General features: G+C 31.3%; 1 protein-coding gene across 1 annotated transcript in view; it reads right to left on the bottom strand.

Annotated features, from left to right (window-relative positions):
• Positions 1-26,439, bottom strand: part of inppl1a (inositol polyphosphate phosphatase-like 1a) — a gene marked incomplete at its 5' end in the record, with an annotated part of 124,885 nt that overhangs the window by 68,623 nt on the left and 29,823 nt on the right. Inside the window, one exon of the mRNA XM_084308522.1 lies at positions 24,381-24,515. Within this exon, the coding sequence (XP_084164648.1) occupies positions 24,381-24,515 (135 nt within the window). The remainder of the gene's footprint in view (positions 1-24,380; positions 24,516-26,439) is intronic.

Genomic DNA, 26,439 nt, shown 5'->3' with positions numbered 1-26,439 from the left:
TACGATGTTATAAGAGAATACAATGCACCCAAATTGGCGGGTCTGAGATTGAGCTGGGAGAACGATGTACGTGAGGATATTACTGAGGAAATGTGGGAGAAACTGGTGTCCAAATGGAGTAAATTCTCTAGGGAGGCGCAATCACAACTTATTTTTTACAAAGTGTTGAACAGAAGCTATTGGACGCCTAGTAAACTGGCCAGACTGAAATTAAGGGACAGTGACATCTGCTGGAGATGTGAGAAGGAGACAGGCACTTTACTGCACATGTTATACGAATGTGAGAAGGTCCGGAAAATGTGGGATCAAATTGTGATATTCCTAAGTAAGGTCCTGAATGTGAAGATAAATAACGCCCCAATGGCATGTGTTTTGGGTATAGTACCGAAAGGGATTAAACTGCCTAAATACCGGGGAATGTGGTATAGAATGGCCATGATATCAGGATGTAGAATTGCATTACGACATTGGAAATCACCTGTTGATATTACTTTTAAAGAATGGATGGAACTAATGTTCCGGACAGCATCATATGAAAGGGTGACGTATAGAGTCGCAGGGAGAGAGGATATTTTCGCTGAGATATGGGACAGTTTTCTACACCTGACTGAACGGTCTGGGGACAAATGATTAAGATGGGATTACAATATTATCAAGGATGAATATGAAAAAGGGGATTTGATCTGATGGTACTTGTGCTTTATAATGTATTATGTATATATGTACATATATTTTATGTCCGGATGGTGTGTCTATGGAACGGTCACTGTCTCTATCACACTCACATGTGCGCAGGTATAGCCACATACAAGTATCTAGGATACACATATCACATATGTGTACATAATAGGTTTACACACACTCATATACACAAGGATAAGGTATACACGTCAGGGGCACACATACATGCACATACTCATTTATAGGAAATAGGCATACACACACCTACATATACACATAGTTGAAATATAAGCTTTCACTGACACATAAGGGGGATACACAAGTATATAGGAGACACACACATACGTAGCTGAGACGCAAAAAAAAAGAAAAAAAAAAAAAAAGATGCAGCACATACCTGCTCGCAGGTAGATCGGTCTACATGTAACGTATGACGTATATATATATATATATATATATCAGGGATGTATATGCACAATGTATAGTAATGTTTTTTTTTTTGTAAGTGCTTTTTTAATTTCCATGTCAGTTATTAATGTGTTTGTATGAGTCTCTTACATGTTTTGTATGTTGTTACAAAAAAGAAAAAGACGAATCTTGGATGTTGCATATTATGCTGTGGAAAGATGTATTTTGAATAATGGAAAGATTTGTGCAAAAATATCAATAAAAAAAAAAAAAAAGAAGTGGTGGAGAGAATAAACGCTAGCTTATAATGGTAGTGTCTGGTTAGGGCGAGGGATAGTGGAGGTACTTCTCAAGGTGGGGTCCGGGAGGGGGGGGTTCGAGCTGAGCATATGTGTGTAGGTTTTTTTTAGATAACAGGTATTATGGGTATATCTTATATAAGACAACTAACTAAAAGGTGATCTCATTGGATGTGCCCTGACAATTAATGCTTGTATATCTTATCGTGTGTTGTCATGTTCGTTTATATGTTTGTTTAAAAAATTATAAAAAAAGAAAATACAAAAAAAAGAAAAAAGAAACATTATTATTATTTCTTTTTTACTAGACTTCACTCAGGTGTATTATTGATGCTCTCATTGATACTATGTTTGTTTCTGAAGTGTGTGTGTGTGTGTGTGTGTGTGTGTGTGTGTGTGTGTGTGTGTGTGTGTGTGTGTGTGTGTGTGTGTGTGTGTGTGTGTGTGTGTGTGTGTGTGAGATATATATAGAGAGAGAGAGAGAGAGGGGGGTGAGAGAGATGAGGAGGGGGCAAGAGAGAAAGAGAGCTGGGAGAGTGTGTGTGTGAGAGAGGGGGGGGGTGTGATTAATCAGCCCTTGTGTGGGTGAATGTAACAAGTTCCTAACGTTTTCTTTCCCCTATTATTTCATGCACACTTTATTCATTGTTTTAAATTATTATTTTCTTTTAAGTTATTTTATGCATCACTCTGTTTTGAATTTGATGCAGAGAGATTTGCAATGCATGAGGGTCATCCTTTTGTGTTAAATGGCTGCATAAAGCAAGCATTTGTTGACTCTCATGTTGATAAGAGTATTAAAACTTGGAACTTGATAAAGATCCGTTTAAGATAGATTAAAAAAAAAACGATCAATTTGCGATTAATCGCGAGTTAACTATGGACATTGGACAATCATGCGATTAATCGCGATAAAATATTTTAATCGATTGACAGCACTACTTTTAACACATTGGTCGCCATAAACGAGTTACGCCGTTTTTGGCCGCCATGCGTTGAACGCCAACAACGCCGTAAGCCGTTTTTTAAATCAATATTGCATTTTTTTGCCATGGCATTCATAATTCATCCAGCCAACCTCCGGTGCTGCAGCGGGACCCTGAATGAGATTGCAACGCCTCAATACCGCCGCCTGGTGGATGGTCGGGCGAGTTACACTCTCAAAACCGGAAGTTGTGATCGGTGCGTCGAGGAAATTCCTCCAGCAGTCACATCTTGTTACGTGGGTCCAGACAAACACTGGCGTGCATATTATGGATCGCTTCCATAACGCAATAATCGATATGATTTCGGCGTTTATTGCGCCATACAAACCGGAAATGGATCTAGGCGATCGGTGTCAAATAATTGGGATATTTTTCTTCCAGACTCATCGGCGAACGGTAAGAGGACAGTAACGTTATTTTCAGCCCGATTGTGCGTTTCTTTGTTTGCAAACAGTCTGTTATATCAACCCATACTACATAAAGCCGTTACTGACGATAAAGGAATTATAGATGACCCCCGCCCCCCCTTTCCTCCACGCATGATGAAGCATAATGTATACCGATCATATACATTTGAATTTTTTAATATAACGTGTATAGGAAAGAAACGGCAATCGATAATCTATCATATGCGTTTGGGCCTATAACTAGCGTTTTTGGAATTACAGCAGAAAAGCTTATAAACATACTTATATTCAAGACGGTATTAACACAACAATGTATGAATGAAAAAATATAATGTTCCCACATCCGGAACGATAGATAATCGATGTTGAATGGGCCATAATAATGTCAATATAGCAATACAATTTTAAAAGTTATAGCCCTGCAAAGAAGGTAAACATCTCCATAGGCTTTCAACAGTGGCAGACTGGCTATATTGATGGATATAACCCATGGCGGACAATGTGTTAAGAAGGAACATGTTAAAAGGTGTTGAACATGACAGTGAAGAAGTGTATTAACACTTTCAGTGCCAACAACGAGAAACTCGTTAGTTCATGCCAACCGCTGAGTGCCAACGATCGTTTAATCGTTTAATTTTTTTTATTAGCAATTTCCATTCATATTTCATCAATCTAGCCTCACGTTACCACTGGAACTCTCTAAGCTCCATTGGAAAAATACCGCCCCCTATCGTCTCTCCGGATGGTACTGCACCCCATTGGATTGGATTGAATGAAACACATGGGGGAAAAAAGAGTCCGGAATCCACATTTTACTTGTCAGACATGTAACCGGAGACGATCCCAGTTATTGCCCACTATACCCAGCGTTGGATCAATAAACACGATCGATATTTGGAATGGCGATCAGGAATTGGAATAATATTTTTGGAGAACATCTGATCTGAGGTAAGGAATCTATTTGACCAGTATTGGGATAATCAGAGCTATTTTCACAGAGATATCAGCGTGTGCCCTATGTGTGTGTGTGTGTGTGTGTGTGTGTGTGTGTGTGTCTGTGCGATCAGGAAATAAGAGAATTGATTTTTCAGCCCGCTTCTATAGCGTGCATAAGTACACATATACTATCGATAATCTAGCGTTTATTTGAAAACGATTCATAAATAGGCCGAAAAATGTCAACGTGTTTTGTGTATTACAGTAAAGCGCGATTCCTGCAGAATCTTTATATTTTTCTGAAACTTTCAAAAAACGAGCGTTTTTCAAAATGGTATAAAACGGAAATTAACCGATTAAAAAACAATCCGTTTCAATGTTGACTGCAAACAAGTCATTGATAAGCGACGGCCAGATTAGACACATCTAGACACGCCATAATTGAAGATATAGTTTGTGCGTTCACAAATGTGAGCGTTCTGTCATTGAATAGAGCGGTGGCACGCAACAGGGTTTACAGGCACGGCACTGCTGGCACAGAAAGGGTTAAGAAGGAACAAGTTAACTCATTGAGCGCCACGCTCTTTTCCCATCTTTACTCAATGGTGCCAGCATTAGAGTGTCTAGAGCAGGGATCAAAGGAAAAAGATCAAAGGATCAAAACCAGAGAACGCGCGGGTTTGGCGACGAAAAGTTAAGTCGGGTTTGGCGCAGAAAGAGTTAAGAACAGTAGACTATTCGAAATGATGCACATCCCTAGTCGATACGTCACCACTTAACCAAATACAGATACAGCACATCACAGTGTTCATCCTGAGTGATTTATTTATTTATTAGAGATATAGCACAGTAACTAAGGGAGACAGTAATTTATTTATTAGAGATATAGCACAGTAACTAAGGGAGACAGTAATTTATTTATTAGAGATATAGCACAGTAACTAAGGGAGACAGTCATTTATTTATTAGAGATATAGCACAGTAACTAAGGGAGACAGTAATTTATTTATTAGAGATATAGCACAGTAACTAAGGGAGACGGTAATTTATTTATTAGAGATATAGCACAGTAACTAAGGGAGACAGTAATTTATTTATTAGAGATATAGCACAGTAACTAAGAGAGACGGTAATTTATTTATTAGAGATATAGCACAGTAACTAAGAGAGACAGTAATTTATTTATTAGAGATATAGCACAGTAACTAAGAGAGACAGTAATTTATTTATTAGAGATATAGCACAGTAACTAAGAGAGACAGTAATTTATTTATTAGAGATATAGCACAGTAACTAAGGGAGACAGTAATTTATTTATTAGAGATATAACACAGTAACTAAGGGAGACAGTAATTTATTTATTAGAGATATAACACAGTAACTAAGGGAGACAGTAATTTATTTATTAGAGATATAACACAGTAACTAAGAGAGACAGTAATTTATTTATTAGAGATATAACACAGTAACTAAGGGAGACAGTAATTTATTTATTAGAGATATAACACAGTAACTAAGGGAGACAGTAATTTATTTATTAGAGATATAGCACAGTAACTAAGGGAGACAGTAATTTATTTATTAGAGATATAGCACAGTAACTAAGAGAGACAGTAATTTATTTATTAGAGATATAGCACAGTAACTAAGAGAGACAGTAATTTATTTATTAGAGATATAGCACAGTAACTAAGAGAGACAGTAATTTATTTATTAGAGATATAGCACAGTAACTAAGAGAGACTGTAATTTATTTATTAGAGATATAGCACAGTAACTAAGGGAGACAGTAATTTATTTATTAGAGATATAGCACAGTAACTAAGAGAGACAGTAATTTATTTATTAGAGATATAGCACAGTAACTAAGAGAGACAGTAATTTATTTATTAGAGATATAACACAGTAACTAAGGGAGACAGTAATTTATTTATTAGAGATATAGCACAGTAACTAAGAGACAGTAATTTATTTATTAGAGATATAGCACAGTAACTAAGAGAGACAGTAATTTATGTATTAGAGATATAGCACAGTAACTAAGGGAGACAGTAATTTATTTATTAGAGATATAGCACAGTAACTAAGAGACAGTAATTTATTTATTAGAGATATAGCACAGTAACTAAGGGAGACAGTACTTTATTTATTAGAGATATAGCACAGTAACTAAGAGAGACTGTAATTTATTTATTAGAGATATAACACAGTAACTAAGAGAGACAGTAATTTATTTATTAGAGATATAGCACAGTAACTAAGGGAGACAGTAATTTATTTATTAGAGATATAGCACAGTAACTAAGAGAGACTGTAATTTATTTATTAGAGATATAGCACAGTAACTAAGGGAGACAGTAATTTATTTATTAGAGATATAACACAGTAACTAAGAGACAGTAATTTATTTATTAGAGATATAGCACAGTAACTAAGGGAGACAGTAATTTATTTATTAGAGATATAGCACAGTAACTAAGGGAGACTGTAATTTATTTATTAGAGATATAGCACAGTAACTAAGGGAGACGGTAATTTATTTATTAGAGATATAGCACAGTAACTAAGGGAGACAGTAATTTATTTATTAGAGATATAACACAGTAACTAAGAGAGACAGTAATTTATTTATTAGAGATATAGCACAGTAACTAAGAGAGACAGTAATTTATTTATTAGAGATATAGCACAGTAACTAAGAGAGACAGTAATTTATTTATTAGAGATATAGCACAGTAACTAAGAGAGACAGTAATTTATTTATTAGAGATATAGCACAGTAACTAAGAGAGACAGTAATTTATTTATTAGAGATATAGCACAGTAACTAAGAGAGACAGTAATTTATTTATTAGAGATATAGCACAGTAACTAAGGGAGACAGTAATTTATTTATTAGAGATATAGCACAGTAACTAAGAGAGACAGTAATTTATTTATTAGAGATATAGCACAGTAACTAAGGGAGACAGTAATTTATTTATTAGAGATATAACACAGTAACTAAGAGACAGTAATTTATTTATTAGAGATATAACACAGTAACTAAGAGAGACAGTAATTTATTTATTAGAGATATAGCACAGTAACTAAGAGAGACAGTAATTTATTTATTAGAGATATAGCACAGTAACTAAGAGACAGTAATTTATTTATTAGAGATATAGCACAGTAACTAAGAGACAGTAATTTATTTATTAGAGATATAACACAGTAACTAAGGGAGACAGTAATTTATTTATTAGAGATATAGCACAGTAACTAAGAGACAGTAATTTATTTATTAGAGATATAGCACAGTAACTAAGAGAGACAGTAATTTATTTATTAGAGATATAGCACAGTAACTAAGGGAGACTGTAATTTATTTATTAGAGATATAGCACAGTAACTAAGAGAGACAGTAATTTATTTATTAGAGATATAGCACAGTAACTAAGGGAGACAGTAATTTATTTATTAGAGATATAGCACAGTAACTAAGGGAGACAGTAATTTATTTATTAGAGATATAGCACAGTAACTAAGAGAGACTGTAATTTATTTATTAGAGATATAGCACAGTAACTAAGGGAGACAGTAATTTATTTATTAGAGATATAGCACAGTAACTAAGGGAGACAGTAATTTATTTATTAGAGATATAGCACAGTAACTAAGAGAGACAGTAATTTATTTATTAGAGATATAGCACAGTAACTAAGAGAGACAGTAATTTATTTATTAGAGATATAACACAGTAACTAAGGGAGACAGTAATTTATTTATTAGAGATATAGCACAGTAACTAAGAGACAGTAATTTATTTATTAGAGATATAGCACAGTAACTAAGAGAGACAGTAATTTATGTATTAGAGATATAGCACAGTAACTAAGGGAGACAGTAATTTATTTATTAGAGATATAGCACAGTAACTAAGAGACAGTAATTTATTTATTAGAGATATAGCACAGTAACTAAGGGAGACAGTACTTTATTTATTAGAGATATAGCACAGTAACTAAGAGAGACTGTAATTTATTTATTAGAGATATAACACAGTAACTAAGAGAGACAGTAATTTATTTATTAGAGATATAGCACAGTAACTAAGGGAGACAGTAATTTATTTATTAGAGATATAGCACAGTAACTAAGAGAGACTGTAATTTATTTATTAGAGATATAGCACAGTAACTAAGGGAGACAGTAATTTATTTATTAGAGATATAACACAGTAACTAAGAGAGACAGTAATTTATTTATTAGAGATATAGCACAGTAACTAAGGGAGACAGTAATTTATTTATTAGAGATATAGCACAGTAACTAAGGGAGACTGTAATTTATTTATTAGAGATATAGCACAGTAACTAAGGGAGACGGTAATTTATTTATTAGAGATATAGCACAGTAACTAAGGGAGACAGTAATTTATTTATTAGAGATATAACACAGTAACTAAGAGAGACAGTAATTTATTTATTAGAGATATAGCACAGTAACTAAGAGAGACAGTAATTTATTTATTAGAGATATAGCACAGTAACTAAGAGAGACAGTAATTTATTTATTAGAGATATAGCACAGTAACTAAGAGAGACAGTAATTTATTTATTAGAGATATAGCACAGTAACTAAGAGAGACAGTAATTTATTTATTAGAGATATAGCACAGTAACTAAGAGAGACAGTAATTTATTTATTAGAGATATAGCACAGTAACTAAGGGAGACAGTAATTTATTTATTAGAGATATAGCACAGTAACTAAGAGAGACAGTAATTTATTTATTAGAGATATAGCACAGTAACTAAGGGAGACAGTAATTTATTTATTAGAGATATAACACAGTAACTAAGAGACAGTAATTTATTTATTAGAGATATAACACAGTAACTAAGAGAGACAGTAATTTATTTATTAGAGATATAGCACAGTAACTAAGAGAGACAGTAATTTATTTATTAGAGATATAGCACAGTAACTAAGAGACAGTAATTTATTTATTAGAGATATAGCACAGTAACTAAGAGACAGTAATTTATTTATTAGAGATATAACACAGTAACTAAGGGAGACAGTAATTTATTTATTAGAGATATAGCACAGTAACTAAGAGACAGTAATTTATTTATTAGAGATATAGCACAGTAACTAAGAGAGACAGTAATTTATGTATTAGAGATATAGCACAGTAACTAAGGGAGACAGTAATTTATTTATTAGAGATATAGCACAGTAACTAAGAGACAGTAATTTATTTATTAGAGATATAGCACAGTAACTAAGGGAGACAGTACTTTATTTATTAGAGATATAGCACAGTAACTAAGAGAGACTGTAATTTATTTATTAGAGATATAACACAGTAACTAAGAGAGACAGTAATTTATTTATTAGAGATATAGCACAGTAACTAAGGGAGACAGTAATTTATTTATTAGAGATATAGCACAGTAACTAAGAGAGACTGTAATTTATTTATTAGAGATATAGCACAGTAACTAAGGGAGACAGTAATTTATTTATTAGAGATATAACACAGTAACTAAGAGAGACAGTAATTTATTTATTAGAGATATAGCACAGTAACTAGGGGAGACAGTAATTTATTTATTAGAGATATAGCACAGTAACTAAGGGAGACTGTAATTTATTTATTAGAGATATAGCACAGTAACTAAGGGAGACGGTAATTTATTTATTAGAGATATAGCACAGTAACTAAGGGAGACAGTAATTTATTTATTAGAGATATAACACAGTAACTAAGAGAGACAGTAATTTATTTATTAGAGATATAGCACAGTAACTAAGAGAGACAGTAATTTATTTATTAGAGATATAGCACAGTAACTAAGAGAGACAGTAATTTATTTATTAGAGATATAGCACAGTAACTAAGAGAGACAGTAATTTATTTATTAGAGATATAGCACAGTAACTAAGAGAGACAGTAATTTATTTATTAGAGATATAGCACAGTAACTAAGAGAGACAGTAATTTATTTATTAGAGATATAGCACAGTAACTAAGGGAGACAGTAATTTATTTATTAGAGATATAGCACAGTAACTAAGAGAGACAGTAATTTATTTATTAGAGATATAGCACAGTAACTAAGGGAGACAGTAATTTATTTATTAGAGATATAACACAGTAACTAAGAGACAGTAATTTATTTATTAGAGATATAACACAGTAACTAAGAGAGACAGTAATTTATTTATTAGAGATATAGCACAGTAACTAAGAGAGACAGTAATTTATTTATTAGAGATATAGCACAGTAACTAAGAGACAGTAATTTATTTATTAGAGATATAGCACAGTAACTAAGAGACAGTAATTTATTTATTAGAGATATAACACAGTAACTAAGGGAGACAGTAATTTATTTATTAGAGATATAGCACAGTAACTAAGAGACAGTAATTTATTTATTAGAGATATAGCACAGTAACTAAGAGAGACAGTAATTTATTTATTAGAGATATAGCACAGTAACTAAGGGAGACTGTAATTTATTTATTAGAGATATAGCACAGTAACTAAGAGAGACAGTAATTTATTTATTAGAGATATAGCACAGTAACTAAGGGAGACAGTAATTTATTTATTAGAGATATAGCACAGTAACTAAGGGAGACAGTAATTTATTTATTAGAGATATAGCACAGTAACTAAGAGAGACAGTAATTTATTTATTAGAGATATAGCACAGTAACTAAGGGAGACAGTAATTTATTTATTAGAGATATAACACAGTAACTAAGGGAGACAGTAATTTATTTATTAGAGATATAACACAGTAACTAAGGGAGACAGTAATTTATTTATTAGAGATATAACACAGTAACTAAGAGAGACAGTAATTTATTTATTAGAGATATAACACAGTAACTAAGGGAGACAGTAATTTATTTATTAGAGATATAACACAGTAACTAAGGGAGACAGTAATTTATTTATTAGAGATATAGCACAGTAACTAAGGGAGACAGTAATTTATTTATTAGAGATATAGCACAGTAACTAAGAGAGACAGTAATTTATTTATTAGAGATATAGCACAGTAACTAAGAGAGACAGTAATTTATTTATTAGAGATATAGCACAGTAACTAAGAGAGACAGTAATTTATTTATTAGAGATATAGCACAGTAACTAAGAGAGACTGTAATTTATTTATTAGAGATATAGCACAGTAACTAAGGGAGACAGTAATTTATTTATTAGAGATATAGCACAGTAACTAAGAGAGACAGTAATTTATTTATTAGAGATATAGCACAGTAACTAAGAGAGACAGTAATTTATTTATTAGAGATATAACACAGTAACTAAGGGAGACAGTAATTTATTTATTAGAGATATAGCACAGTAACTAAGAGACAGTAATTTATGTATTAGAGATATAGCACAGTAACTAAGAGAGACAGTAATTTATGTATTAGAGATATAGCACAGTAACTAAGGGAGACAGTAATTTATTTATTAGAGATATAGCACAGTAACTAAGAGACAGTAATTTATTTATTAGAGATATAGCACAGTAACTAAGGGAGACAGTACTTTATTTATTAGAGATATAGCACAGTAACTAAGAGAGACTGTAATTTATTTATTAGAGATATAACACAGTAACTAAGAGAGACAGTAATTTATTTATTAGAGATATAGCACAGTAACTAAGGGAGACAGTAATTTATTTATTAGAGATATAGCACAGTAACTAAGAGAGACTGTAATTTATTTATTAGAGATATAGCACAGTAACTAAGGGAGACAGTAATTTATTTATTAGAGATATAACACAGTAACTAAGAGACAGTAATTTATTTATTAGAGATATAGCACAGTAACTAAGGGAGACAGTAATTTATTTATTAGAGATATAGCACAGTAACTAAGGGAGACTGTAATTTATTTATTAGAGATATAGCACAGTAACTAAGGGAGACGGTAATTTATTTATTAGAGATATAGCACAGTAACTAAGGGAGACAGTAATTTATTTATTAGAGATATAACACAGTAACTAAGAGAGACAGTAATTTATTTATTAGAGATATAGCACAGTAACTAAGAGAGACAGTAATTTATTTATTAGAGATATAGCACAGTAACTAAGAGAGACAGTAATTTATTTATTAGAGATATAGCACAGTAACTAAGAGAGACAGTAATTTATTTATTAGAGATATAGCACAGTAACTAAGAGAGACAGTAATTTATTTATTAGAGATATAGCACAGTAACTAAGAGAGACAGTAATTTATTTATTAGAGATATAGCACAGTAACTAAGGGAGACAGTAATTTATTTATTAGAGATATAGCACAGTAACTAAGAGAGACAGTAATTTATTTATTAGAGATATAGCACAGTAACTAAGGGAGACAGTAATTTATTTATTAGAGATATAACACAGTAACTAAGAGACAGTAATTTATTTATTAGAGATATAACACAGTAACTAAGAGAGACAGTAATTTATTTATTAGAGATATAGCACAGTAACTAAGAGAGACAGTAATTTATTTATTAGAGATATAGCACAGTAACTAAGAGACAGTAATTTATTTATTAGAGATATAGCACAGTAACTAAGAGACAGTAATTTATTTATTAGAGATATAACACAGTAACTAAGGGAGACAGTAATTTATTTATTAGAGATATAGCACAGTAACTAAGAGACAGTAATTTATTTATTAGAGATATAGCACAGTAACTAAGAGAGACAGTAATTTATTTATTAGAGATATAGCACAGTAACTAAGGGAGACTGTAATTTATTTATTAGAGATATAGCACAGTAACTAAGAGAGACAGTAATTTATTTATTAGAGATATAGCACAGTAACTAAGGGAGACAGTAATTTATTTATTAGAGATATAGCACAGTAACTAAGGGAGACAGTAATTTATTTATTAGAGATATAGCACAGTAACTAAGAGAGACTGTAATTTATTTATTAGAGATATAGCACAGTAACTAAGGGAGACAGTAATTTATTTATTAGAGATATAGCACAGTAACTAAGGGAGACAGTAATTTATTTATTAGAGATATAGCACAGTAACTAAGAGAGACAGTAATTTATTTATTAGAGATATAGCACAGTAACTAAGAGAGACAGTAATTTATTTATTAGAGATATAGCACAGTAACTAAGGGAGACAGTAATTTATTTATTAGATATAGCACAGTAACTAAGGGAGACTGTAATTTATTTATTAGAGATATAGCACAGTAACTAAGGGAGACGGTAATTTATTTATTAGAGATATAGCACAGTAACTAAGGGAGACAGTAATTTATTTATTAGAGATATACACAGTAACTAAGAGAGACAGTAATTTATTTATTAGAGATATAGCACAGTAACTAAGAGAGACAGTAATTTATTTATTAGAGATATAGCACAGTAACTAAGAGAGACAGTAATTTATTTATTAGAGATATAGCACAGTAACTAAGAGAGACAGTAATTTATTTATTAGAGATATAGCACAGTAACTAAGAGAGACAGTAATTTATTTATTAGAGATATAGCACAGTAACTAAGAGAGACAGTAATTTATTTATTAGAGATATAGCACAGTAACTAAGGGAGACAGTCATTTATTTATTAGAGATATAGCACAGTAACTAAGAGAGACAGTAATTTATTTATTAGAGATATAGCACAGTAACTAAGGGAGACAGTAATTTATTTATTAGAGATATAACACAGTAACTAAGAGACAGTAATTTATTTATTAGAGATATAACACAGTAACTAAGAGAGACAGTAATTTATTTATTAGAGATATAGCACAGTAACTAAGAGAGACAGTAATTTATTTATTAGAGATATAGCACAGTAACTAAGAGAGAGTAATTTATTTATTAGAGATATAGCACAGTAACTAAGAGACAGTAATTTATTTATTAGAGATATACACAGTAACTAAGGGAGACAGTAATTTATTTATTAGAGATATAGCACAGTAACTAAGAGACAGTAATTGATTTATTAGAGATATAGCACAGTAACTAAGAGAGACAGTAATTTATTTATTAGAGATATAGCACAGTAACTAAGGGAGACTGTAATTTATTTATTAGAGATATAGCACAGTAACTAAGAGAGACAGTAATTTATTTATTAGAGATATAGCACAGTAACTAAGGGAGACAGTAATTTATTTATTAGAGATATAGCACAGTAACTAAGGGAGACAGTAATTATTTATTAGAGATATAGCACAGTAACTAAGAGAGACTGTAATTTATTTATTAGAGATATAGCACAGTAACTAAGGGAGACAGTAATTTATTTATTAGAGATATAGCACAGTAACTAAGGAGACAGTAATTTATTTATTAGAGATATAGCACAGTAACTAAGAGAGACAGTAATTTATTTATTAGAGATATAGCACAGTAACTAAGAGAGACAGTAATTTATTTATTAGAGATATAACACAGTAACTAAGGGAGACAGTAATTTATTTATTAGAGATATAGCACAGTAACTAAGAGACAGTAATTTATTTATTAGAGATATAGCACAGTAACTAAGAGAGACAGTAATTTATTTATTAGAGATATAGCACAGTAACTAAGGGAGACAGTAATTTATTTATTAGAGATATAGCACAGTAACTAAGAGACAGTAATTTATTTATTAGAGATATAGCACAGTAACTAAGGGAGACAGTACTTTATTTATTAGAGATATAGCACAGTAACTAAGGAGACAGTAATTTATTTATTAGAGATATAACACAGTAACTAAGAGAGACAGTAATTTATTTATTAGAGATATAGCACAGTAACTAAGGGAGACAGTAATTTATTTATTAGAGATATAGCACAGTAACTAAGAGAGACTGTAATTTATTTATTAGAGATATAGCACAGTAACTAAGGGAGACAGTAATTTATTTATTAGAGATATAACACAGTAACTAAGAGAGACAGTAATTTATTTATTAGAGATATAGCACAGTAACTAAGGGAGACAGTAATTTATTTATTAGAGATATAGCACAGTAACTAAGAGAGACTGTAATTTATTTATTAGAGATATAGCACAGTAACTAAGGGAGACGGTAATTTATTTATTAGAGATATAGCACAGTAACTAAGGGAGACAGTAATTTATTTATTAGAGATATAGCACAGTAACTAAGAGAGACAGTAATTTATTTATTAGAGATATAGCACAGTAACTAAGAGAGACAGTAATTTATTTATTAGAGATATAGCACAGTAACTAAGAGAGACAGTAATTTATTTATTAGAGATATAGCACAGTAACTAAGAGAGACAGTAATTTATTTATTAGAGATATAGCACAGTAACTAAGAGAGACAGTAATTTATTTATTAGAGATATAGCACAGTAACTAAGAGAGACAGTAATTATTTATTAGAGATATAGCACAGTAACTAAGGGAGACAGTAATTTATTTATTAGAGATATAGCACAGTAACTAAGGAGACAGTAATTTATTTATTAGAGATATAGCACAGTAACTAAGGGAGACAGTAATTTATTTATTAGAGATATAACACAGTAACTAAGAGACAGTAATTTATTTATTAGAGATATACACAGTAACTAAGAGAGACAGTAATTTATTTATTAGAGATATAGCACAGTAACTAAGAGAGACAGTAATTTATTTATTAGAGATATAGCACAGTAACTAAGAGACAGTAATTTATTTATTAGAGATATAGCACAGTAACTAAGAGACAGTAATTTATTTATTAGAGATATAACACAGTAACTAAGGGAGACAGTAATTTATTTATTAGAGATATAGCACAGTAACTAAGAGACAGTAATTTATTTATTAGAGATATAGCACAGTAACTAAGAGAGACAGTAATTTATTTATTAGAGATATAGCACAGTAACTAAGGGAGACAGTAATTTATTTATTAGAGATATAGCACAGTAACTAAGAGAGACAGTAATTTATTTATTAGAGATATAGCACAGTAACTAAGGGAGACAGTAATTTATTTATTAGAGATATAGCACAGTAACTAAGGGAGACAGTAATTTATTTATTAGAGATATAGCACAGTAACTAAGGGAGACAGTAATTTATTTATTAGAGATATAGCACAGTAACTAAGGGAGACAGTAATTTATTTATTAGAGATATAACACAGTAACTAAGGGAGACAGTAATTTATTTATTAGAGATATAGCACAGTAACTAAGGGAGACAGTAATTTATTTATTAGAGATATAACACAGTAACTAAGAGAGACAGTAATTTATTTATTAGAGATATAACACAGTAACTAAGGGAGACAGTAATTTATTTATTAGAGATATAGCACAGTAACTAAGGGAGACAGTAATTTATTTATTAGAGATATAGCACAGTAACTAAGGGAGACAGTAATTTATTTATTAGAGATATAGCACAGTAACTAAGAGAGACAGTAATTTATTTATTAGAGATATAGCACAGTAACTAAGAGAGACAGTAATTTATTTATTAGAGATATAGCACAGTAACTAAGAGAGACAGTAATTTATTTATTAGAGATATAGCACAGTAACTAAGAGAGACAGTAATTTATTTATTAGAGATATAGCACAGTAACTAAGGGAGACAGTAATTTATTTATTAGAGATATAGCACAGTAACTAAGAGAGACAGTAATTTATTTATTAGAGATATAGCACAGTAACTAAGAGAGACAGTAATTATTTATTAGAGATATACACAGTAACTAAGGGAGACAGTAATTTATTTATTAGAGATATAGCACAGTAACTAAGAGACAGTAATTTATTTATTAGAGATATAGCACAGTAACTAAGAGAGACAGTAATTTATTTATTAGAGATATAGCACAGTAACTAAGGGAGACAGTAATTTATTTATTAGAGATATAGCACAGTAACTAAGAGACAGTAATTTATTTATTAGAGATATAGCACAGTAACTAAGGGAGACAGTAATTTATTTATTAGAGATATAGCACAGTAACTAAGAGAGACTGTAATTATTTATTAGAGATATACACAGTAACTAAGAGAGACAGTAATTTATTTATTAGAGATATAGCACAGTAACTAAGGGAGACAGTAATTTATTTATTAGAGATATAGCACAGTAACTAAGAGACAGTAATTTATTTATTAGAGATATAGCACAGTAACTAAGGAGACAGTAATTTATTTATTAGAGATATAGCACAGTAACTAAGGAGACAGTAATTTATTTATTAGAGATATAGCACAGTAACTAAGGGAGACAGTAATTTATTTATTAGAGATATAGCACAGTAACTAAGGGAGACAGTAATTTATTTATTAGAGATATAGCACAGTAACTAAGGGAGACAGTAATTTATTTATTAGAGATATAGCACAGTAACTAAGGGAGACAGTAATTTATTTATTAGAGATATAGCACAGTAACTAAGGGAGACAGTAATTTATTTATTAGAGATATAGCACAGTAACTAAGAGAGACAGTAATTTATTTATTAGAGATATAGCACAGTAACTAAGAGAGACAGTAATTTATTTATTAGAGATATAGCACAGTAACTAAGAGAGACAGTAATTTATTTATTAGAGATATAGCACAGTAACTAAGAGAGACAGTAATTTATTTATTAGAGATATAGCACAGTAACTAAGAGAGACAGTAATTTATTTATTAGAGATATAGCACAGTAACTAAGAGAGACAGTAATTTATTTATTAGAGATATAGCACAGTAACTAAGAGAGACAGTAATTTATTTATTAGAGATATAGCACAGTAACTAAGGAGACAGTAATTTATTTATTAGAGATATACACAGTAACTAAGAGAGACAGTAATTTATTTATTAGAGATATAACACAGTAACTAAGAGAGACAGTAATTTATTTATTAGAGATAGCACAGTAACTAAGAGAGACAGTCAGTAATTTATTTATTATAGATATAGCACAGTAACTAAGAGAGACAGTAATTTATTTATTAGAGATATAGCACAGTAACTAAGGGAGACTGTAATTTATTTATTAGAGATATCGCACAGTAACTAAGAGAGACAGTAATTTATTTATTAGAGATATAGCACAGTAACTAAGAGAGACAGTAATTTATTTATTAGAGATATAGCACAGTAACTAAGAGAGACAGTAATTTATTTATTAGAGATATAACACAGTAACTAAGAGAGACAGTAATTTATTTATTAGAGATATAGCACAGTAACTAAGGGAGACAGTAATTTATTTATTAGAGATATAGCACAGTAACTAAGGGAGACAGTAATTTATTTATTAGAGATATAGCACAGTAACTAAGAGAGACAGTAATTTATTTATTAGAGATATAGCACAGTAACTAAGGGAGACTGTAATTTATTTATTAGAGATATCGCACAGTAACTAAGAGAGACAGTAATTTATTTATTAGAGATATAGCACAGTAACTAAGAGAGACAGTAATTTATTTATTAGAGATATAGCACAGTAACTAAGAGAGACAGTAATTTATTTATTAGAGATATAGCACAGTAACTAAGAGAGACAGTAATTTATTTATTAGAGATATAGCACAGTAACTAAGGGAGACAGTAATTTATTTATTAGAGATATAGCACAGTAACTAAGAGAGACAGTAATTTATTTATTAGAGATATAGCACAGTAACTAAGGGAGACAGTAATTTATTTATTAGAGATATAACACAGTAACTAAGAGAGACAGTAATTTATTTATTAGAGATATAGCACAGTAACTAAGAGACAGTAATTTATTTATTAGAGATATAGCACAGTAACTAAGAGACAGTAATTTATTTATTAGAGATATAGCACAGTAACTAAGAGAGACAGTAATTTATTTATTAGAGATATAACACAGTAACTAAGGGAGACAGTAATTTATTTATTAGAGATATAGCACAGTAACTAAGAGAGACAGTAATTTATTTATTAGAGATATAGCACAGTAACTAAGAGACAGTAATTTATTTATGAGATATAGCACAGTAACTAAGAGACAGTAATTTATTTATTAGAGATATAGCACAGTAACTAAGGGAGACAGTAATTTATTTATTAGAGATATAGCACAGTAACTAAGGGAGACGGTAATTTATTTATTAGAGATATAACACAGTAACTAAGGGAGACAGTAATTTATTTATTAGAGATATAGCACAGTAACTAAGAGAGACAGTAATTTATTTATTAGAGATATAACACAGTAACTAAGAGAGACAGTAATTTATTTATTAGAGATATAGCACAGTAACTAAGGGAGACAGTAATTTATTTATTAGAGATATAGCACAGTAACTAAGGGAGACAGTAATTTATTTATTAGAGATATAGCACAGTAACTAAGAGAGACAGTAATTTATTTATTAGAGATATAGCACAGTAACTAAGGGAGACTGTAATTTATTTATTAGAGATATCGCACAGTAACTAAGAGAGACAGTAATTTATTTATTAGAGATATAACACAGTAACTAAGGGAGACAGTAATTTATTTATTAGAGATATAACACAGTAACTAAGAGAGACAGTAATTTATTTATTAGAGATATAGCACAGTAACTAAGAGACAGTAATTTATTTATTAGAGATATAGCACAGTAACTAAGAGAGACAGTAATTTATTTATTAGAGATATAGCACAGTAACTAAGAGACAGTAATTTATTTATTAGAGATATAGCACAGTAACTAAGAGAGACAGTAATTTATTTATTAGAGATATAACACAGTAACTAAGGGAGACAGTAATTTATTTATTAGAGATATAGCACAGTAACTAAGAGAGACAGTAATTTATTTATTAGAGATATAGCACAGTAACTAAGAGACAGTAATTTATTTATTAGAGATATAGCACAGTAACTAAGAGACAGTAATTTATTTATTAGAGATATAGCACAGTAACTAAGGGAGACAGTAATTTATTTATTAGAGATATAGCACAGTAACTAAGGGAGACGGTAATTTATTTATTAGAGATATAACACAGTAACTAAGGGAGACAGTAATTTATTTATTAGAGATATAGCACAGTAACTAAGAGAGACAGTAATTTATTTATTAGAGATATAACACAGTAACTAAGAGAGACAGTAATTTATTTATTAGAGATATAGCACAGTAACTAAGAGAGACAGTAATTTATTTATTAGAGATATAGCACAGTAACTAAGAGAGACAGTAATTTATTTATTAGAGATATAGCACAGTAACTAAGAGAGACAGTAATTTATTTATTAGAGATATAGCACAGTAACTAAGGGAGACAGTAATTTATTTATTAGAGATATAGCACAGTAACTAAGAGAGACAGTAATTTATTTATTAGAGATATAGCACAGTAACTAAGGGAGACAGTAATTTATTTATTAGAGATATAACACAGTAACTAAGAGAGACAGTAATTTATTTATTAGAGATATAGCACAGTAACTAAGAGACAGTAATTTATTTATTAGAGATATAGCACAGTAACTAAGAGACAGTAATTTATTTATTAGAGATATAGCACAGTAACTAAGAGAGACAGTAATTTATTTATTAGAGATATAACACAGTAACTAAGGGAGACAGTAATTTATTTATTAGAGATATAGCACAGTAACTAAGAGAGACAGTAATTTATTTATTAGAGATATAGCACAGTAACTAAGAGACAGTAATTTATGTATGAGATATAGCACAGTAACTAAGAGACAGTAATTTATTTATTAGAGATATAGCACAGTAACTAAGGGAGACAGTAATTTATTTATTAGAGATATAGCACAGTAACTAAGGGAGACGGTAATTTATTTATTAGAGATATAACACAGTAACTAAGGGAGACAGTAATTTATTTATTAGAGATATAGCACAGTAACTAAGAGAGACAGTAATTTATTTATTAGAGATATAACACAGTAACTAAGAGAGACAGTAATTTATTTATTAGAGATATAGCACAGTAACTAAGGGAGACAGTAATTTATTTATTAGAGATATAGCACAGTAACTAAGGGAGACAGTAATTTATTTATTAGAGATATAGCACAGTAACTAAGAGAGACAGTAATTTATTTATTAGAGATATAGCACAGTAACTAAGGGAGACTGTAATTTATTTATTAGAGATATCGCACAGTAACTAAGAGAGACAGTAATTTATTTATTAGAGATATAGCACAGTAACTAAGAGACAGTAATTTATTTATTAGAGATATAGCACAGTAACTAAGAGAGACAGTAATTTATTTATTAGAGATATAGCACAGTAACTAAGGGAGACAGTAATTTATTTATTAGAGATATAGCACAGTAACTAAGAGACAGTAATTTATTTATTAGAGATATAACACAGTAACTAAGGGAGACAGTAATTTATTTATTAGAGATATAGCACAGTAACTAAGAGACAGTAATTTATTTATTAGAGATATAGCACAGTAACTAAGAGAGACAGTAATTTATTTATTAGAGATATAGCACAGTAACTAAGGGAGACAGTAATTTATTTATTAGAGATATAGCACAGTAACTAAGGGAGACAGTAATTTATTTATTAGAGATATAGCACAGTAACTAAGAGACAGTAATTTATTTATTAGAGATATAGCACAGTAACTAAGAGAGACAGTAATTTATTTATTAGAGATATAGCACAGTAACTAAGGGAGACAGTAATTTATTTATTAGAGATATAGCACAGTAACTAAGGGAGACAGTAATTCATTTATTAGAGATATAGCACAGTAACTAAGGGAGACTGTAATTTATTTATTAGAGATATAGCACAGTAACTAAGAGAGACAGTAATTTATTTATTAGAGATATAGCACAGTAACTAAGGGAGACAGTAATTTATTTATTAGAGATATAGCACAGTAACTAAGGGAGACATTAATTTATTTATTAGAGATATAGCACAGTAACTAAGAGAGACAGTAATTTATTTATTAGAGATATAGCACAGTAACTAAGGGAGACAGTAATTTATTTATTAGAGATATAGCACAGTAACTAAGGGAGACAGTAATTTATTTATTAGAGATATAGCACAGTAACTAAGAGAGACAGTAATTTATTTATTAGAGATATAGCACAGTAACTAAGGGAGACAGTAATTTATTTATTAGAGATATAGCACAGTAACTAAGAGACAGTAATTTATTTATTAGAGATATAGCACAGTAACTAAGGGAGACAGTAATTTATTTATTAGAGATATAACACAGTAACTAAGAGAGACAGTAATTTATTTATTAGAGATATAGCACAGTAACTAAGAGAGACAGTAATTTATTTATTAGAGATATAGCACAGTAACTAAGGGAGACTGTAATTTATTTATTAGAGATATAGCACAGTAACTAAGAGAGACAGTAATTTATTTATTAGAGATATAGCACAGTAACTAAGGGAGACAGTAATTTATTTATTAGAGATATAACACAGTAACTAAGAGAGACAGTAATTTATTTATTAGAGATATAGCACAGTAACTAAGAGACAGTAATTTATTTATTAGAGATATAACACAGTAACTAAGGGAGACAGTAATTTATTTATTAGAGATATAGCACAGTAACTAAGAGAGACAGTAATTTATTTATTAGAGATATAGCACAGTAACTAAGAGACAGTAATTTATTTATTAGAGATATAGCACAGTAACTAAGAGACAGTAATTTATTTATTAGAGATATAGCACAGTAACTAAGGGAGACAGTAATTTATTTATTAGAGATATAGCACAGTAACTAAGGGAGACGGTAATTTATTTATTAGAGATATAACACAGTAACTAAGGGAGACAGTAATTTATTTATTAGAGATATAGCACAGTAACTAAGAGAGACGGTAATTTATTTATTAGAGATATAACACAGTAACTAAGAGAGACAGTAATTTATTTATTAGAGATATAGCACAGTAACTAAGGGAGACAGTAATTTATTTATTAGAGATATAGCACAGTAACTAAGGGAGACAGTAATTTATTTATTAGAGATATAGCACAGTAACTAAGAGAGACAGTAATTTATTTATTAGAGATATAGCACAGTAACTAAGGGAGACAGTAATTTATTTATTAGAGATATAGCACAGTAACTAAGAGAGACAGTAATTTATTTATTAGAGATATAGCACAGTAACTAAGGGAGACAGTAATTTATTTATTAGAGATATAGCACAGTAACTAAGGGAGACAGTAATTTATTTATTAGAGATATAGCACAGTAACTAAGAGAGACAGTAATTTATTTATTAGAGATATAGCACAGTAACTAAGGGAGACTGTAATTTATTTATTAGAGATATAGCACAGTAACTAAGAGAGACAGTAATTTATTTATTAGAGATATAGCACAGTAACTAAGGGAGACAGTAATTTATTTATTAGAGATATAACACAGTAACTAAGAGAGACAGTAATTTATTTATTAGAGATATAGCACAGTAACTAAGAGACAGTAATTTATTTATTAGAGATATAGCACAGTAACTAAGAGACAGTAATTTATTTATTAGAGATATAGCACAGTAACTAAGGGAGACAGTAATTTATTTATTAGAGATATAACACAGTAACTAAGGGAGACAGTAATTTATTTATTAGAGATATAGCACAGTAACTAAGGGAGACTGTAATTTATTTATTAGAGATATAGCACAGTAACTAAGGGAGACAGTAATTTATTTATTAGAGATATAACACAGTAACTAAGAGAGACAGTAATTTATTTATTAGAGATATAGCACAGTAACTAAGGGAGACAGTAATTTATTTATTAGAGATATAGCACAGTAACTAAGAGAGACAGTAATTTATTTATTAGAGATATAGCACAGTAACTAAGAGAGACAGTAATTTATTTATTAGAGATATAACACAGTAACTAAGAGAGACAGTAATTTATTTATTAGAGATATAACACAGTAACTAAGGGAGACAGTAATTTATTTATTAGAGATATAGCACAGTAACTAAGGGAGACAGTAATTTATTTATTAGAGATATAACACAGTAACTAAGGGAGACAGTAATTTATTTATTAGAGATATAGCACAGTAACTAAGAGACAGTAATTTATTTATTAGAGATATAGCACAGTAACTAAGAGAGACAGTAATTTATTTATTAGAGATATAGCACAGTAACTAAGAGAGACAGTAATTTATTTATTAGAGATATAGCACAGTAACTAAGAGAGACAGTAATTTATTTATTAGAGATATAGCACAGTAACTAAGGGAGACAGTAATTTATTTATTAGAGATATAGCACAGTAACTAAGGGAGACAGTAATTTATTTATTAGAGATATAGCACAGTAACTAAGAGAGACAGTAATTTATTTATTAGAGATATAGCACAGTAACTAAGGGAGACAGTAACTTATTTATTAGAGATATAGCACAGTAACTAAGGGAGACAGTAATTTATTTATTAGAGATATAGCACAGTAACTAAGGGAGACAGTAATTTATTTATTAGAGATATAGCACAGTAACTAAGAGACAGTAATTTATTTATTAGAGATATAGCACAGTAACTAAGGGAGACAGTAACTTATTTATTAGAGATATAGCACAGTAACTAAGGGAGACAGTAATTTATTTATTAGAGATATAGCACAGTAACTAAGGGTTAGGGAGTGAACGCCTGGGAGAACCTTAAGGTAGATGGTCTGGAAGGCGTTTCCGATGCCGGTGTAGCGCGCGTGCTCTCCCGTCACCTGGAAGGCCAGCCGGGCTCGGATCACGTCCAGGGGGTAGGTGCAGATCACTGCTGTCATCCCTGAGAGAGAGAGACCAGATCACTGCTGTCATCCCTGAGAGAGACCGGATCACTGCTGTCATCCCTGAGAGAGAGACCAGATCACTGCTGTCATCCCTGAGAGAGAGAGACCAGATCACTGCTGTCATCCCTGAGAGAGAGAGACCAGATCACTGCTGTCATCCCTGAGAGAGAGAGACCAGATCACTGCTGTCATCCCTGAGAGAGACCAGATCACTGCTGTCATCCCTGAGAGAGAGACCAGATCACTGCTGTCATCCCTGAGAGAGAGAGAGACCAGATCACTGCTGTCATCCCTGAGAGAGAGAGACCAGATCACTGCTGTCATCCCTGAGAGAGAGAGACCAGATCACTGCTGTCATCCCTGAGAGAGAGAGACCAGATCACTGCTGTCATCCCTGAGAGAGACCAGATCACTGCTGTCATCCCTGAGAGAGAGACCAGATCACTGCTGTCATCCCTGAGAGAGAGAGAGACCAGATCACTGCTGTCATCCCTGAGAGAGACCGGATCACTGCTGTCATCCCTGAGAGAGAGACCAGATCACTGCTGTCATCCCTGAGAGAGAGAGAGACCAGATCACTGCTGTCATCCCTGAGAGAGACGCCACACAGGGAGACGTTAACCCTTTCACTGCCACACTACAGAAGGTTAACCCTAAACTAAACATCCTCCTCTCCTCTAAACTAAACATCCTCCTCTCCTCTAAACTAAACATCCTCCTCTAAACTAAACATCCTCCTCTCCTCTAAACTAAACATCCTCCTCTCCTCTAAACTAAACATCCTCCTCTCCTCTAAACTAAACATCCTCCTCTAAACTAAACATCCTCCTCTCCTCTAAACTAAACAACCTCCTCTCCTCTAAACTAAACAACCTCCTCTAAACTAAACTAAACATCCTCCTCTCCTCTAAACTAAACATCCTCCTCTCCTCTAAACTAAACATCCTCCTCTAAACTAAACTAAACATCCTCCTCTCCTCTAAACTAAACATCCTCCTCTAAACTAAACTAAACATCCTCCTCTCCTCTAAACTAAACAACCTCCTCTCCTCTAAACTAAACATCCTCCTCTAAACTAAACTAAACATCCTCCTCTCCTCTAAACTAAACATCCTCCTCTAAACTAAACATCCTCCTCTAAACTAAACTAAACATCCTCCTCTCCTCTAAACTAAACATCCTCCTCTAAACTAAACTAAACATCCTCCTCTCCTCTAAACTAAACAACCTCCTCTCCTCTAAACTAAACATCCTCCTCTAAACTAAACTAAACATCCTCCTCTCCTCTAAACTAAACAACCTCCTCTCCTCTAAACTAAACATCCTCCTCTAAACTAAACATCCTCCTCTCCTCTAAACTAAACATCCTCCTCTCCTCTAAACTAAACATCCTCCTCTAAACTAAACATCCTCCTCTAAACTAAACATCCTCCTCTCCTCTAAACTAAACATCCTCCTCTAAACTAAACTAAACATCCTCCTCTCCTCTAAACTAAACATCCTCCTCTAAACTAAACATCCTAACCCTAACCTTCTGATTACCAGACAACCTGCTCTACCTCCTGAGCCACTGTCTAACCCTAACCTTCTGATTACCAGACTCTACCTCCTGAGACACTGTCTAACCCTAACCTTCTGATTACCAGACTCTACCTCCTGAGACACTGTCTAACGCTAACCTTCTGATTACCAGACTCTACCTCCTGAGACACTGTCTAACCCTAACCTTCTGATTACCAGACTCTACCTCCTGAGACACTGTCTAACCCTAACCTTCTGATTACCAGACTCTACCTCCTGAGACACTGTCTAACTCTAACCTTCTGATTACCAGACTCTACCTCCTGAGCCACTGTCTAACCCTAACCTTCTGATTACCAGACTCTACCTCCTGAGACACTGTCTAACCCTAACCTTCTG

This window comes from Notolepis coatsorum (genome assembly GCF_963971535.1).
Source record: "Notolepis coatsorum genome assembly, chromosome: 1".
Taxonomy (NCBI): domain Eukaryota; kingdom Metazoa; phylum Chordata; class Actinopteri; order Aulopiformes; family Paralepididae; genus Notolepis; species Notolepis coatsorum.
The sequence above is the reverse complement of the archived record's forward strand: the minus strand, read 5'-3'. Positions and strand labels throughout refer to the sequence as shown.